Consider the following 16,398-nt stretch of genomic DNA (forward strand, 5'->3'; position numbering starts at 1 on the left):
TCCCAGTGGATCCAACATAGGCCGCTGCATCAGGGCAAGAACTCATGATTTTCAGACCACTGAGGCCTATGATTGGCTGCAGCGGTGAGGTGATTGGATCACATATCATTGGATGTTATTCTACGAGCTGTTCCAAAAACCTGAGCACTACAGCCAATTGTGGGCCTCAGGTGACCAAGGGACAATAACATCAAGCTTTCCAGTCCATGTAACCTGCCTGCACTGGTTACACACCGGAGGACCGGGTCACAATTTGTTTTTACAAATCCCTTTTTATAGGCCAAGATTTTCCATAAGAGTGCAACCCAATGTTTTATCCAACGGCACTCGCCCAAGGTTACACTACGGGGCAGTGCTAAGCAGAATTTTTCTCATGTCAATTTGGCATGGTTTGCTGCATGCAGTGATTGGCAGCTTATATCGAATCACACGCCCTCATACAAGTCTATGGGTGCATATGAAACAGACTGCACTTATGACATCCAAGTAAAAGTGTGATATATGCAGAGACAGGCAATGGAGAAGATGGAGAAATTAATCTTTCCTCCTATGCACTTGTGATCCCATTCTTGCACGCAAGAGAATTGGATTGCAGGAGATTGACAGATTACATGCACTAAATCTGCAGCATGTGCACATAACCTTAAAGGGAACCTGTCAGCAGAAATTTCCCCTAAAACCTAACAGATTCCCCCTCTGCAGCTCCTGGGCTGCATTCTAGAAAGGTCCCTGTTATTATTGTGCCCCCTTTCTGACCAAAAAAAAGAGTTTATAAAGAGGTACCTTTTTGGCTTCGGATTCTATAAATGTTACACGGGGGCGGGCTGCCTGATGGCCGTTATTCTGCCCCCTGGTCCTGTATGCTGCCCCCATCGCTGATTTCCATACTTTTGGACGCCGCCCACTGCTCCAGCCATCCCCGCACATGCCCAGTGCCAGTCTCATGGGACTGAGCACTGACTGCTGGTGACGTGTGCGCAGGCAAGTGATTATGGGCGGGACTGTGACTGTTATCAGCAAGTACCCGCCCATAATCTCGTGAGCGCGCTAACCTCTCCAGCGGTCACACTGTGCTCAGTGTAGATGCTAGACTGTATGGGCTGCTTCCAGGGATAATGCCCCTTTGTCACGTGATAGTATTTTGAACACGCCCCTATCACGTGACAAAGAGACGTCATCCCTGGAAGCAGCCCATACAGTCTAGCATCTACACTGAGCACAGTGTGACCGCTGGAGAGGTTAGCGCGCTCACGAGATTATGGGCGGGTACTTGCTGATAACAGTCACAGTCCCGCCCATAATCACTTGTCTGCGCACACGTCACCAGCGGTCACACTGCTCAGTCCTGTGAGACTGGCACTGGGCATGCGCGGGGATGGCTGGAGCAGTGGGCGGCGTCCAAAAGTATGGAAATCAGCGATGGGGGCGGCATACAGGACCAGGGGGCAGAATAACGGCCATCAGGCAGCCCGCCCCCGTGTAACATTTATAGAATCCGAAGCCAAAAAGGTACCTCTTTATAAACTCTTTTTTTGGTCAGAAAGGGGGCACAATAATAACAGGGACCTTTCTAGAATGCAGCCCAGGAGCTGCAGAGGGGGAATCTGTTAGGTTTTAGGGGAAATTTCTGCTGACAGGTTCCCTTTAATCTACTCACCCCTTCACACTTTGCATTGCTTTTCTATTGTGATAGAAGCCCTGAGCTACAATGAGGAGCCGCGATCTTTGCAGTTTCTCTCCCACCTCTCCCTTATACATTGAAGAAATAAAACTGTCCTTGCTGCTCTCAATATAATTTACATAAGCACAGACCCCAAATATTGAGAGTCCCATAGGCTAAGACCTATACATTTTTAATCTGTCACTAGAGCAATGGGAGGGATTCTTTCCTTTTCTCAGGGCTCATGTGTAGTTCTGATCAGCAGCTTTCTGCCATGGATTTGCAGTTTCACGTGTCGCTCGGTGGCTTGACTTTCAGTGGTGCTGGTCCACGTGAAGCTGCACAATGGCGTTTTCAGGTCTAATCTGCGTTGAGAATTGACAGGAGGAATACATGTGGATTTCAGTGCAGAAAAAATGCCGTGTGAACAGTCCCTGGTGCAGAGGAGTTGAAAATCTTGTTTGCCGGTAGGTTTGTGTTCTCCCTTTACTTAGCCGAACCTGTTTGTCCACATCCACTCTCTCCTACGCTTGTATTGAAATCTAAGTGTTTGCCGTGTACCTTGTGTGCCTGGTATTTCACACAATGAGAGCTGCCATGTTTAGGAACGGCCAATGTTTGGTTACGTCGTATGTACATGGAAATGGTGACCTCACCACCGGGCGCCTCGTGACTTGTAGAACAGTGCAGACGGGTCTGTCTTTAGACGGATATATTGTTTCTATCCTGACCTAATGGAAAGGATTATGGAGTGGTTTTTATCATTTTTTCTTTGTGACCTCTTGTGGTCTGGAGGTGCACAGCTGTAGTAAGGAAGTGCAGTGGATGCTCCAAAAAGGGTTTCCCCATCTAAAAAGTGATGAGAAGTGCTGCTGTAGCACCCCTGAACCCCTCAAGGCACTACAAGGTACTGCATCCTGAACCAGATGCAGGGACCTGGAAACCCAGTGCCAGTACCAACACCAACACCACATCCCTAGCGTCCCACTCCCCATTAGGGATGACTGACTAGTCCCAGGACTCAATGGATGGCCACCTAGAGGCGGAGCCAGTCCAGTCCACTAGCAGACAGCCCAGTGGGAGGGGACAAGACACACAGAGTCAGAAAGGGAGTCCGGTAGTGACAGTTGACGGGGACGGACGTGTCTAGACAGGGTCGTGTAACGGTGACCAAGGTGGCAAGGAGAGTGGTTGCCAGGGACTGTACAGCCAGGTACCTCTGGAACCAGAGTACGGACGGGGTACAGGGTCCTAGGTCAGGCGACAGCTTCACGCAACCTGACAAATACCTGCACAACGAGGGGACCCAAGAATCCGGGGGCACCAGCAGTAAAGATTGAGCCATGGACCGGAACAGAACACCGGCCCTATAGGGTTCGCACTGCCCGCCGTACGGACGAGATACTGGCAAAAGACAGTCAGGGACCCACAAATGCTCTAGGCTACAGGGTCCCACCATCACGAGAGAAGTGCAGGGGAAAGACTACCAGGTCACCACACCGGCACTGGGACAAAAGGGACCAGGGGTCTGAACCAGCCATCCTCGAGGCCACAATTCCATCTGACAAGGAATAAACAGAAATTGCACTGCATCCCCACTGTGTGGTCTCCCTTCTTTCTGCGACGGACCCCTCCATCCATTCCCTGGGGCCCAGCCCTACTTGCGAAGGGCCTACCATCTCTGCTCTCACAACCATAAGCCCCAGATGTAATAGACTGTGCAGCGGCAGATCCATCACCAGAACCGCAACCCGCAAGTGGCCTCACAATAAACTCTTTCACTCCCCTGTATATACTGTACACCCCTTTCAAAAAGCGTCCCCAGGGTCAAAGAACCGGGCATTGGCCATTATACAACCATGACACAGCATCCCCGTACATATACGGCCCGGGACAGAGTACCCCATAGCCCTGGGCGACACACTGCTAACCCTAGGTCAAACAAATTCTATTAAGAGACATGCATATGCAGAAGGACATCCACATGGCGTGCCAAACGCGTCCACATGGCGTGCCAAACGCGAACATTGCTCAGAGGGCGCAGGCTTAGGAGCCACGTCCTAACAAATATCTGCATCGTCAAAATATAAGATGCTCCCAAAATACCACCATTCAGCTGCAGGTTTTTACCGTGGAATCAGTGGGATTTTTTTTTTTTTTAAGGTATAAACTGTCCTGTCCTAGGCAGGGGGCTTTATATCATCTCAAACTTCTTGTGATGGAGATTATATTATATACACACACACAAACACACACACTGTACAGCTGTAAATCTATATGTGCTGGCACCACATGTAAAAGAGATGGTCACTGCATGAGCCAGACACTGCAACACTCATCTAGGCAGGTAAACTGATAATCCGACAAACCAAGAATAATCCAGAATGCTTTATTAGGTTTCCCTGACAAAAAGGGGGCCAGATTAAAAGGACATAAAATGGTTACACAAAACCTGGCAGGATTAACATTGTCACCAGCACTACCAAACAGGCTTCAAAAACCAAAGCATGGAAATTAGAACCTTCCTAGTAGTTCTGTTCTTAGACACACTATAGATGGTTTTAAAGAGGCCAAAGACCTAAAGATGCTCCAAAAGGACAGAAATACAATACAGAAGTGTCTGGCACCGCCTGAAGCTCCGTACACTCATCCACATGAAGAATGGGTGCAGGGACAGCCGGCCATAACATGCCCGTAAACTAGTCCGTAATACAGACCAGAATAAAGCATGCTGGGTAGGGTACTCATCGCTCGTGCGCAGTAGCTCATAGCACACCGATCACCTGTAGACTGTCTGCTGTGCACACCGAAAGAAAACAGTTGCATGAAGGAGACCTCCATCTTCTATAAGACTTGAAAAATGCCAGGCACAAAATAAAGTTGCCAAAAACTCATCTAAAAGAAAGGAAAAAAAAAAATCCACTACAAGTTCATGTCTTGTTTTTTTTTCTTTACAAACTTTTAATAAGTTGCAAAAACCATGTGAAGGTGCTGTCCTAAGGGAAAGCTGGTACCAAATAATGGCCTGCACATTATGGACACCGAGGGTTAACCTTCCCAGTTACACAGGGCACCAAGTCCATCACAGCCGCTTTAGATTTACAAGTCTCCTACAAAACACAGAATTTACACAACCGATTTGTACTTGCATCGTTATTGAATTAGCAATTCTGTAAAAGCAGATCCGAAAAAGCCTAAACTTTAGCAAAAGGCCGTATCTCCAGATTAGTGACCTTGAATAGAGCGGTAATGTACAGTCAGGAGGCCGGCAGCATGTGCAGCACACGGCATCACATGGCTGTCACTCCTGCTTCCCCTGGGTGTCCTCTTTGGCTGCCTGCAGTTACATGGCTAGCAAGGAGAACATTTGGTCTCCGTCCAAGTGATCACAGTACACATTGTTTAACAGGGTTGTGTCACATTAACCTTGACGACCGCTCGGTAGAAGGCACAGCTGTGCAGACGTACAGGTACCTCCGCAATCTGCACTGCTAATAATGGTCTGCCCTATAGATATGTCAGTATATAGAGTGTGCAATGTGGGTGCACAAGACTGTAATAAAGGCTCATAAGGGCGTAATCAGGGGGCCCCTCCTACAGACACACAACGATTGCCCTAAACAGATGACCCCCTTGAGAGGCACACCTGGAAGAGTCCTATGAGCAAAGTGTCATCGCTACCAAGTTGCAGGATGAAACAACTGTCCCCACCGAGCCTAAAGGCTTGTATGCAACATACACTACTCACAAAAAGTTAGGGATATTTGGCTTTTGGGTGAAAATTGGGAAAACTGTAAAGAGTTCACTCTACAGTGATATTTTATCATGCCAGTAGGGCATTTAAGCAGAAGCACGCAATGGGGATTTCCTCACCTCAAGTTATTGAAACAAAAGCCAACAACAATGGTGGGTATATCACCCCAAAACGTCAATGTCTCAACTTGTCACGTGACCTTGAGCATCAATTACAGCTGATAACGTCTCATGCTGTCAACAAGTGGCGTTATTGTCTGCTGAGGCATGGCATCCATCTTTTCAAGAAGGTCGGCCCCTCAGGCCATTGAGGTTCTAGGGTACAGAGTTATGAGCCTCCACACGGCGACTGAGCTGATCCCATAGGTTTTCTATGGGATTCTGGTCTGGAGAAAGTGCAGGACACTATTGGGGTACCTCAGCCTCCAGCAGCCGTTCCGCAATGATATGAATTCAATGAGCTCGAGCCTTGTCATCCATGAAGAGGACATTAGGCCGGTGTTGTTCATGGAGAGGCACAATGACTGGATTAATGTTATTCAAGTAGTAGGTGATTGCCAATGTATCATTCATAAAGTGTAGGGCAGTTCTGTATTTATTAGACACCTGCCCACACTAACCACCACCACTACAGGCTCGTCAGGTGTCAACAGTGGCTGATTAACAGGGCTCTCCTTGACGTGTCCAAAATTGTTGGCAGCCATCATTAATGCTCAGCATTAATTGACTTTCATCAGTGAACACTGAGGCCCCCTGGTCCCTCTTCCAGTGTAGATGACGCCTGTGCTGGTGACGCGGTCAGGTCGTCTAGCACGCAGATCACACTGTTAACTGTTTTGAATGGTTTGACGTGACACATGGGTGCCTCTCACGTCCCTTAAATGTGCCTTGAGTTGTGTGGCATTCATCATCTGGTTCCAAATGGCATTGTAGACAATGAAGCGGTCAGTGTGGGATGTAGCCAACGGACGTCCACTTCTGTGCCTTTATGTGACTCTTCCAGTCTCACTGTATCTCTGTTGCAACCTGCTGATGACACTCTAGGGTCAGTGGCCATTCCTATCTGAGAACATCCTGCTTGAAGCCTCGCAATGGTTAGGTACTGTTCAATCATTAGGCGTTGTCTTGGTCTCATGATTTTAAAATGTGAACAGCATGAGGACGACTGATAAATACCAATTCTAATTGAACCCTGGAATTTATTGGGCGATTCAAGGATCAAACACCTGTTGTGACTTTTGCCATTAGCTCCATGTTAGAGAACAGTAAGTTGTGCAAAAAGTACTGAAACACTGAACAGTTGGACATGTGCAGGCAAAAATTTAGAGCAGGCCACTAAGTTCACCGGAAGAGGTTAGAGGGCATTTTAGGATCATCCTGATATTTCACACAGAAGGCAAATATCACTAATGTTTTGTGACTAGTGTATCGAAGCAACTTGTGCCATTTGGGAATTTCATGAAATTTTTGTCAGCACTGTATATGTGTGAATATATATATATGGGCCAGGCTCCGACAGGCGCGTTAATTTGATTTTTATACATTGAGAGCAATACCTGGATTGACCTCAGGCCTCCCAACTTGAAATTGCAGGAGACAGAGGTCAGTCCAGGTGCTGCAGTCCAATTCACCCCTCTAAGGGCTCATGTCCACTTGCGTTCCGCTTCTGATGCGAGAGCACTGGCAGTGATATGCTAATGACCCTCTGCAGCGAGCGTCAGCCGAGGGTCTTGCGATCGTATCACAGGGGCGGTGAAGATGGAGGGAGCACTTTCTCCCCATCTCCTCTGCTGTCTCTGCGTGCACCGTGCTGCAGTCGTATAACATGCGAGTGCAGTGCGATGTTGGGGGTGCGTGAGCTGAGTCTCGGTGCAAAACACAGCATGCTGCGAGAAAAAAAATAGCAAAAGGACACTGCCCCATAGATTAACACTGGTGCGCGTGCAAGTCGATTTTTTTTATCGGATCGCAAATTGAACATGAAAATTGCAAGTGGGAAAAGAGCCCTAAACCTGACAACTCAGAGTAAGGCTACTTTCACACATCCGGATTTTGCTCTGCGGCACAATACGGCACTCTGCAGAAAAACCGCAACCGTTTTTTTTGCCGCCGGTTGCGTTTTTTTTTGCATAGACTTACATTAGTGCCGTATTGTGCCGCATGGGCTTGCGTTCGGTCTGGTTTTTGCCTCATGCGGCAGATTTAGCCGGTGCCGCGGCCGGATGGAACGTTGCCTGCAACGTTTTTTGCTCCAGCAAAAAAAAAAAGCATCGCGTCGTATCCGGCCGCTGCGGCGCATTTTCAATGCATGCCTATGGACGCCGGATGCGGAAAAAAAAAACGCATCCGTCCGCCGCATGCTGTTTCTTCCACTGCACATGCTCAGTAGCGTGCCGCAACCAGAAAAAAACGGACCGGCCGCATGTACAAACTTATGCAAAGGATGCGGTGTTTTCGCCGCATCCGTTGCATAGGTTTCACAGCCGGATTGAGCCACAGTGCTCAAACCGGATGTGTGAAAGTAGCCTAAAGGGTGCTTTACACGCTGCGACATCGCAAGCAATCTCGTTAGCAATATGAAACGCCAGATCGCAGATAACAATTTGCCGAGATCGCACATAGGTCATTTTTTTTTTTTTTTTTTTAGCGCCGGTCACATGTGCGATCTCCACAAATCGTATGTGCGATCTGGCATGTTACATTGCTAGTGATGTCGCAGCGTGTAAAGTACCCTTTAGTCTGTTACAATTTTGTATTTTAATCCTGCAGTTTGGTGAAACACGCAAATTCCTTCTTTTCCATTCACATATCTCTATAGGACACGCTACAAATGTATCATCTGATTGCAGAGACTGCACCGCCAACTGCAAAAATGCAAATGCCCTAGTGTCAACATCCAGCTTCTCAGGAGCCCCCAGGATATTGTCCATGGGAGAAGCTGGTGTCAGGATAAGCCCTCTGCCTATGGCTTTACCTTTACAGCATAAATGCATTTTATTTGTGAAAATGTTTAAATTAATAGGTTTTATCATAAGCCCATAGTGTTATGAGTGTGAGGAACAGGTTAACGTGATATTTGGGTATGAGCGTGCGCCCAAGAATCACAAGTCTCTGGCTAACCAAAAATAGACCCAGGTGCCCGAGGGTACACAGTGCCACATAGCAGGGGTCACATGCAGCAAAGAAAAAAAACCAAGCTTCCTTGTGGTGGGAGCAGCTGTTACCTGGCTCTGCTGGTGATACAGCAGGCAGCAGTATACCTTCAAGGACATGTGGACATAATCGATCATATTAACCGTTAGGTGTGGCAAATAAATGGCGCTAACCTGAACTGATGCTGATGTACTAGGTCACTCTTCCACATAGCAAGTGTCAGTGGCTCCTGGACCCCAGATACGCAGGTAATGTTAGCAAAGCCCCAGCATCACACCCCCCCCCCCCAATGTGGAAAGAGAGCAAAAGCACCCCACCCCCCCAATACAGTAGATGCAAACGTTTTAGTAAGCCCATATTCAAAGACAAAACTCAGCTGAACATCTCTGCACCTTCCCTCCTGCAATCAGTAGGGGTCTCAGCTCCCGAATCCCCCAATGACGTCAGCCAAGTCTAGGATGCTACAAAAAGTATTCAACAAGTACAGGAGAGCATTACAAATCAACCTGTATCCCTACAAAGAGTGTGTTATGCTAATACAGATAATGTGCAGAGGCTCCGACATCCGCTGCTCCTGCATAGGACAATTCAGTATGACATCACCTGCACACAAGATTACCATGCGATGGCCACAAGCAGCCAGCCCACCTCACTACAGCTCCCCCTCCCAGCCCCCATACACATCACTCAGGGGTCTGCCAGCCCACCTCACTACAGCTCCCCCTCCCGGCCCCCATACACATCACTCAGGGGTCTGCCAGCCCACCTCACTACAGCTCCCCCTCCCGGCCCCCATACACATCACTCAGGGGTCTGCCAGCCCACCTCACTACAGCTCCCCCTCCCAGCCCCCATACACATCACTCAGGGGTCTGCCAGCCCACCTCACTACAGCTCCCCCTCCCGGCCCCCATACACATCACTCAGGGGTCTGCCGGCCCACCTCACTACAGCTCCCCCTCCCAGCCCCCATACACATCACTCAGGGGTCTGCCAGCCCACCTCACTACAGCTCCCCCTCCCGGCCCCCATACACATCACTCAGGGGTCTGCCGGCCCACCTCACTACAGCTCCCCCTCCCAGCCCCCATACACCTCACTCAGGGGTCTGCCGGCCCACCTCACTACAGCTCCCCCTCCCAGCCCCCATACACATCACTCAGGGGTCTGCCGGCCCACCTGACTACAGCTCCCCCTCCCAGCCCCCATACACATCACTCAGGGGTCTGCCAGCCCACCTCACTACAGCTCCCCCTCCCGGCCCCCATACACATCACTCAGGGGTCTGCCGGCCCACCTCACTACAGCTCCCCCTCCCAGCCCCCATACACATCACTCAGGGGTCTGCCGGCCCACCTGACTACAGCTCCCCCTCCCGGCCCCCATACACATCACTCAGGGGTCTGTCGGCCCACCTCACTACAGCTCCCCCTCCCGGCCCCCATACACATCACTCAGGGGTCTGCCGGCCCACCTCACTACAGCTCCCCCTCCCAGCCCCCATACACATCACTCAGGGGTCTGCCGGCCCACCTGACTACAGCTCCCCCTCCTGACCCCCATACACCTCACTCAGGGGTCTGCCGGCCCACCTGACTACAGCTCCCCCTCCTGACCCCCATACACCTCACTCAGGGGTCTGCCAGCCGACCTCACTACAGCTCCCCCTCCCGGCCCCCATACACATCACTCAGGGGCCTGCCAGCCGACCTCACTACAGCTCCCCCTCTCGACTCCCATACACACTCAGGGGTCTGCCAGCCGATCTCAGTACAGCTTATCCTCTGGACCCCCATACACATCACTCAGGGGTCTGCCAGCCGATCTCAGTACAGCTTATCCTCTGGACCCCCATACACATCACTCAGGGGTCTGCCTGACTGTTTCAGTACAGCTCCCCCTCCCGGCCCCCATACACGTCACTCAGGGGTCTGCCAGCCGACCTCACTACAGCTCCCCCTCTCGACTCCCATACACACTCAGGGGTCTGCCAGCCGATCTCAGTACAGCTTATCCTCTGGACCCCCATACACATCACTCAGGGGTCTGCCAGCCGATCTCAGTACAGCTTATCCTCTGGACCCCCATACACATCACTCAGGGGTCTGCCTGACTGTTTCAGTACAGCTCCCCCTCCCGTCCCCCATACACGTGCTCAAAATGGGAAAAGGGGAGTAAACTATTCTGCTCACGAGTAATGGATCCTGCATGATAATAAAACAAGAAATAAAGTCCAGTCCTCGAGCTTCTCAGAAAATGTACTAGAGTCTAATCAGCCTGTAGGACAGCTGGGTGACAATAAACATGACCGCCACGACATGTCCATATAATACTCGTACTGTTCCTTAACCAAGTAACCGGCCTATGTAATAAAACGCGCCACCACCTTGAAACACACTCACACAGGATGGCCAGTTAGAGATTTTCTAACTTGTAGAAAGGCCGTGATGGCAGCATTATCAGTCGTCACCCACCTTTCCCTGCAAGCTGTTTAAACCTAAAACAGAGCAGCCAAACACCAGCATGGGCACTACAGAGTTAACATTTTTGTTTTTTTGCAGGAAGGTACAGAGCAAAGAAAACTGCATCCAAAGTAAAAGCAAGAAGTGCTGCAGGTCAGGTACAGAAGGCTTGCCAAGCAAAATGGAAGATAAGCGGCCTACAGCAACGTCCTTGGTGTGGCCAAGCCAGCAGGATGTGTTGTAAGGCTCCGCACTCACCGATGTGGGGCTTATCACAGGCTGGGGGATGGGAACCCTCACCGTGCTCATTATATAATAAAGGATTAAATGTATAATGGCACCGAACAAGCCGAGTGCCAGGTCCCCGCACTCCTGATCAGTGCAGGCCGGAGAGCGGCCCAGGACCCCGGCGGGGAGGACACGGAGACACACCGCTTTACCAGATAGAAAAACTGCATTTATCCATCAAACCAAAGGAACTGGTGACCCAGGAGCATGGCTGATACTCCGCCATCACACTATGTACATGATGGGAGGAGTAGTGAGGAACACTGATGTACATGATGAGAGGGGCTACATCAGTAAATTATGAGGGTAGTGGAGTAATGACAGTATATCATGAGAGCAGCAGTGACACCACTACATTACACACAGTATGTGATGGGGGCAGTAGTGACACCGGAGCATGACACTGGTATATGATGGAATAGTAGTTTGACATTGGTACATGTTGGGAGTAATAGTGTGACCCCCAACATATTACATAATGATGGGGGTAGTAGTGACAGCAGCACATTACATACAGGATAGGATGATGGGGGCAGTAGTGACAGCAGCACATTACATACTCTACATGATGGGGGTAATAGTGTGACAACAGCACATTACATACAGGATATGATGATGGGGCAGTAGTGACAGCAGTACATTACATACTGTACATGATGGGGGTAGTAGTGTCACTGGTGTATGATGATGGAGGCAGTAGTGTCACCCCAGCACATTACATACAGGATATTATGATAGGGGCAGTAGTGACAGCAGCACACACCTCACATGATGGGGGCAATAGTGAGACACCAGGACATTACATACAGGATATGATGTGGGCAGTAGTGTCACACCAGCACATGACCTACTGTACATGATGGGGGCAGTAGTGACAGCAACACATTACATACAGGATGTGATGATGGGGGCAGTAGTGACAGCACATTACATACTGTACATGATGGGGGCAGTAGTGACACCAGGACATGACCTACTGTACATGATGGGGCAGTAGTGACACCAGGACATGACCTACTGTACATGATGGGGCAGTAGTGACACCAGGACATGACCTACTGTACATGATGGGGGCAGTAGTGACACCAGCACATGACCTACTGTACATGATGGGGGCAGTAGTGACACCAGCACATGACCTACTGTACATGATGGGGGCAGTAGTGACACCAGCACAGATTCCTACTCCACACTGATGAGGGGCAAATACCCCGAAACGGCTGTCTGTGGATGGATACCATGTTTGGCATAGGTGGTCTCCTTGACTGGAGACTGCCCTTCCCGTGGTTGTTCCTTCCCGGTGAAAGACCTGGCTAGTTTCCTGCCAGCGTTGAGAAACATGTGATGGTGTCTCCGCAGGCCTTCTTGCTTTGAATACTGTACATGATGGGGGCAGTAGTGACACCCCAGCACATTACATACTGTACATGATGGGGGCAGTAGTGACAGCAGCACATTACATACTGTACATGATGGGGGCAGTAGTGACACCCCAGCACATTACATACTGTACATGATGGGGGCAGTAGTGACACCAGCACATTACATACTGTACATGATGGGGGCAGTAGTGACACCAGCACATTACATACTGTACATGATGGGGGCAGTAGTGACACCAGCACATTACATACTGTACATGATGGGGGCAGTAGTGACACCAGCACATGACATACTGTACATGATGGGGGCAGTAGTGACACCAGCACATGACCTACTGTACATGATGGGGGCAGTAGTGACACCAGCACATGACCTACTGTACATGATGGGGGCAGTAGTGACACCAGCACATGACCTACTGTACATGATGAGGGCAGTAGTGACACCAGCACATTACATACTGTACATGATGGGGGCAGTAGTGACACCCCAGCACATTACATACTGTACATGATGGGGGCAGTAGTGACACCCCAGCACATTACATACTGTACATGATGGGGGCAGTAGTGACACCCCAGCACATTACATACTGTACATGATGGGGGCAGTAGTGACACCCCAGCACATTACATACTGTACATGATGGGGGTAGTAGTGACACCCCAGCACATTACATACTGTACATGATGGGGGCAGTAGTGACACCCCAGCACATTACATACTGTACATGATGGGGGCAGTAGTGACAGCAGCACGTTACATACTGTACATGATGGGGGCAGTAGTGACACCCCAGCACATTACATACTGTACATGATGGGGGCAGTAGTGACACCAGCACATTACATACTGTACATGATGAGGGCAGTAGTGACAGCAGCACATTACATACTGTACATGATGGGGGCAGTAGTGACACCAGCACATTACATACTGTACATGATGGGGGCAGTAGTGACACCAGCACATTACATACTGTACATGATGGGGGCAGTAGTGACACCAGCACATTACATACTGTACATGATGGGGGCAGTAGTGACAGCAGCACATTACATACTGTACATGATGGGGGCAGTAGTGACACCAGCACATTACATACTGTACATGATGGGGGCAGTAGTGACACCAGCACATTACATACTGTACATGATGGGGGCAGTAGTGACACCAGCACATTACATACTGTACATGATGGGGGCAGTAGTGACACCAGCACATTACATACTGTACATGATGGGGGCAGTAGTGACACCCCAGCACATTACATACTGCACATGATGGGGGCAGTAGTGACACCAGCACATTACATACTGTACATGATGGGGCAGTAGTGACACCAGCACATTACATACTGTACATGATGGGGGCAGTAGTGACACCAGCACATTACATACTGTACATGATGAGGGCAGTAGTGACACCAGCACATTACATACTGTACATGATGGGGGCAGTAGTGACAGCAGCACATTACATACTGTACATGATGGGGGCAGTAGTGACAGCAGCACATTACATACTGTACATGATGGGGGCAGTAGTGACAGCAGCACATTACATACTGTACATGATGGGGGTAGTAGTGACAGCAGCACATTACATACTGTACATGATGAGGGCAGTAGTGACAGCAGCACATTACATACTGTACATGATGGGGGTAGTAGTAACAGCAGCACATTACATACTGTACATGATGGGGGCAGTAGTGACAGCAGCACATTACATACTGTACATGATGGGGACAGTAGTGACAGCAGCACATTACATACTGTACATGATGGGGGCAGTAGTGACAGCAGCACATTACGCACAGGATGTGATGATGGGGGCAGTAGTGACAGCAGCACATTACATACTGTACATGATGGGGGCAGTAGTGACAGCAGCACATTACATACTGTACATGATGGGGTAGTAGTGACAGCAGCACATTACGCACAGGATGGGATGATGGGGGAAGTAGTGACAGCAGCACATTACATACTGTACATGATGGGGGCAGTAGTGACAGCAGCACATTACATACTGTACATGATGGGGGCAGTAGTGACAGCAGCACATTACATACTGTACATGATGGGGCAGTAGTGACAGCAGCACATTACATACTGTACATGATGGGGGCAGTAGTGACAGCAGCACATTACATACTGTACATGATGGGGGCAGTAGTGACAGCAGCACATTACATACTGTACATGATGGGGGCAGTAGTGACACCAGCACATTACATACTGTACATGATGGGGGTAGTAGTGACACCAGCACATTACATACTGTACATGATGGGGTAGTAGTGGCAGCACATTACGCACAGGATGGGGGCAGTAGTGACACCAGCACATTACATACTGTACATGATGGGGGTAGTAGTGACAGCAGCACATTACATACTGTACATGATGGGGGCAGTAGTGACAGCAGCACATTACATACTGTACATGATGGGGGCAGTAGTGACAGCAGCACATTACATACTGTACATGATGGGGTAGTAGTGACAGCAGCACATTACATACTGTACATGATGGGGTAGTAGTGACAGCAGCACATTACGCACAGGATGGGATGATGGGGGCAGTAGTGACAGCAGCACATTACGCACCTCACATGATGGGGGCAGTAGTGTGCGCACATGGCGGAGGCCGGGCCCTATGGCGGCTCCCTCCCCCCGCCCGGCAGACTCAGTGCTGGCCCCGTGTCACCTTGACGGTCCCCGCGGCGGCTCCCAGAGGTCAGCGCCCCCTCCCCCGGATTAGCCCGCAGTGATGGCCGCCAGCCCTCCGCTCAGGTGCGGCCCTCCGAGGATTGCGGTGTCAGCCCGGCCTCAGTCACATGGCGGCCCCTCGCTCCCACCCGCTTTCCCGCATTTTCCGGTTCTCACCTCCACGAACAAGAGCATCCTATCACGGCAGGGAGCGGGGACCGGACACGGGGGGAGGGGGAAAGGACAGAGCCGCGGATTAGTGCGGAGAGGAAGGAAGGACGAGTGAGTGACAGCGGCGGGGCCCGCACTGCTTGTCACACAGGCCAAGCCCCCACACCCTCCCCGAGCTGCGGCGCTGGAGCCCGGCCTCTTCCGCCGACGTCACCACCATTTGCCGGCACTGCGCATGCTCACACAGCAACTACTTCCGGCAGTCTGGGGTCAGCAGCCGGCGCCATCATAACACGTGCTGCAGAGCTGCGTCCCTTGCAGGTCATGCCGGCAGCCGCCATTTTACCGCAGGGCAACAGGCGGAAAAGGGACAGGGGCGGGGCTTAACGAACCATGATGCGCGCTGCGGGGAGGGGCTGAGATACGCGGGGAGGGGCTGGGAAACACGTGGTGGCAGGAGGAGGGGTGGATGGTGGACGTTATTATCCTCCGCTATGCTGTGTGTGGATGGTGGGCGTTATACTCCGGCTATGCTGTGTGTGGATGGTGGGCGTTATACTCCGGCTATGCTGTGTGTGTGGATGGTGGGCGTTATACTCCGGCTATGCTGTGTGTGGATGGTGGGCGTTATACTCCGGCTATGCTGTGTGTGGATGGTGGGCGTTATACTCCGGCTATGCTGTGTGTGGATGGTGGCCGTTATACTCCGGCTATGCTGTGTGTGGATGGTGGGCGTTATACTCCGGCTATGCTGTGTGTGTGGATGGTGGGCGTTATACTCCGGCTATGCTGTGTGTGTGGATGGTGGGCGT

The 16,398-nt window shown here is 50.5% G+C and overlaps 1 protein-coding gene across 1 annotated transcript in view; it reads right to left on the bottom strand.

Moving 5' to 3' along the window:
- Positions 1-15,753, bottom strand: part of LARP4 (La ribonucleoprotein 4) — a 120,304-nt gene extending 104,551 nt beyond the window's left edge. Inside the window, exon 1 of the mRNA XM_075337142.1 lies at positions 15,593-15,753. Coding sequence (XP_075193257.1) covers positions 15,593-15,610 — 18 coding nt within the window. The 5' untranslated portion in view covers positions 15,611-15,753. The remainder of the gene's footprint in view (positions 1-15,592) is intronic.
- Positions 15,754-16,398: the final 645 nt, after the last annotated feature.

This window comes from Anomaloglossus baeobatrachus, chromosome 2, assembly GCF_048569485.1.
Source record: "Anomaloglossus baeobatrachus isolate aAnoBae1 chromosome 2, aAnoBae1.hap1, whole genome shotgun sequence".
In the NCBI taxonomy this organism is placed as follows: Eukaryota; Metazoa; Chordata; class Amphibia; order Anura; family Aromobatidae; genus Anomaloglossus; species Anomaloglossus baeobatrachus.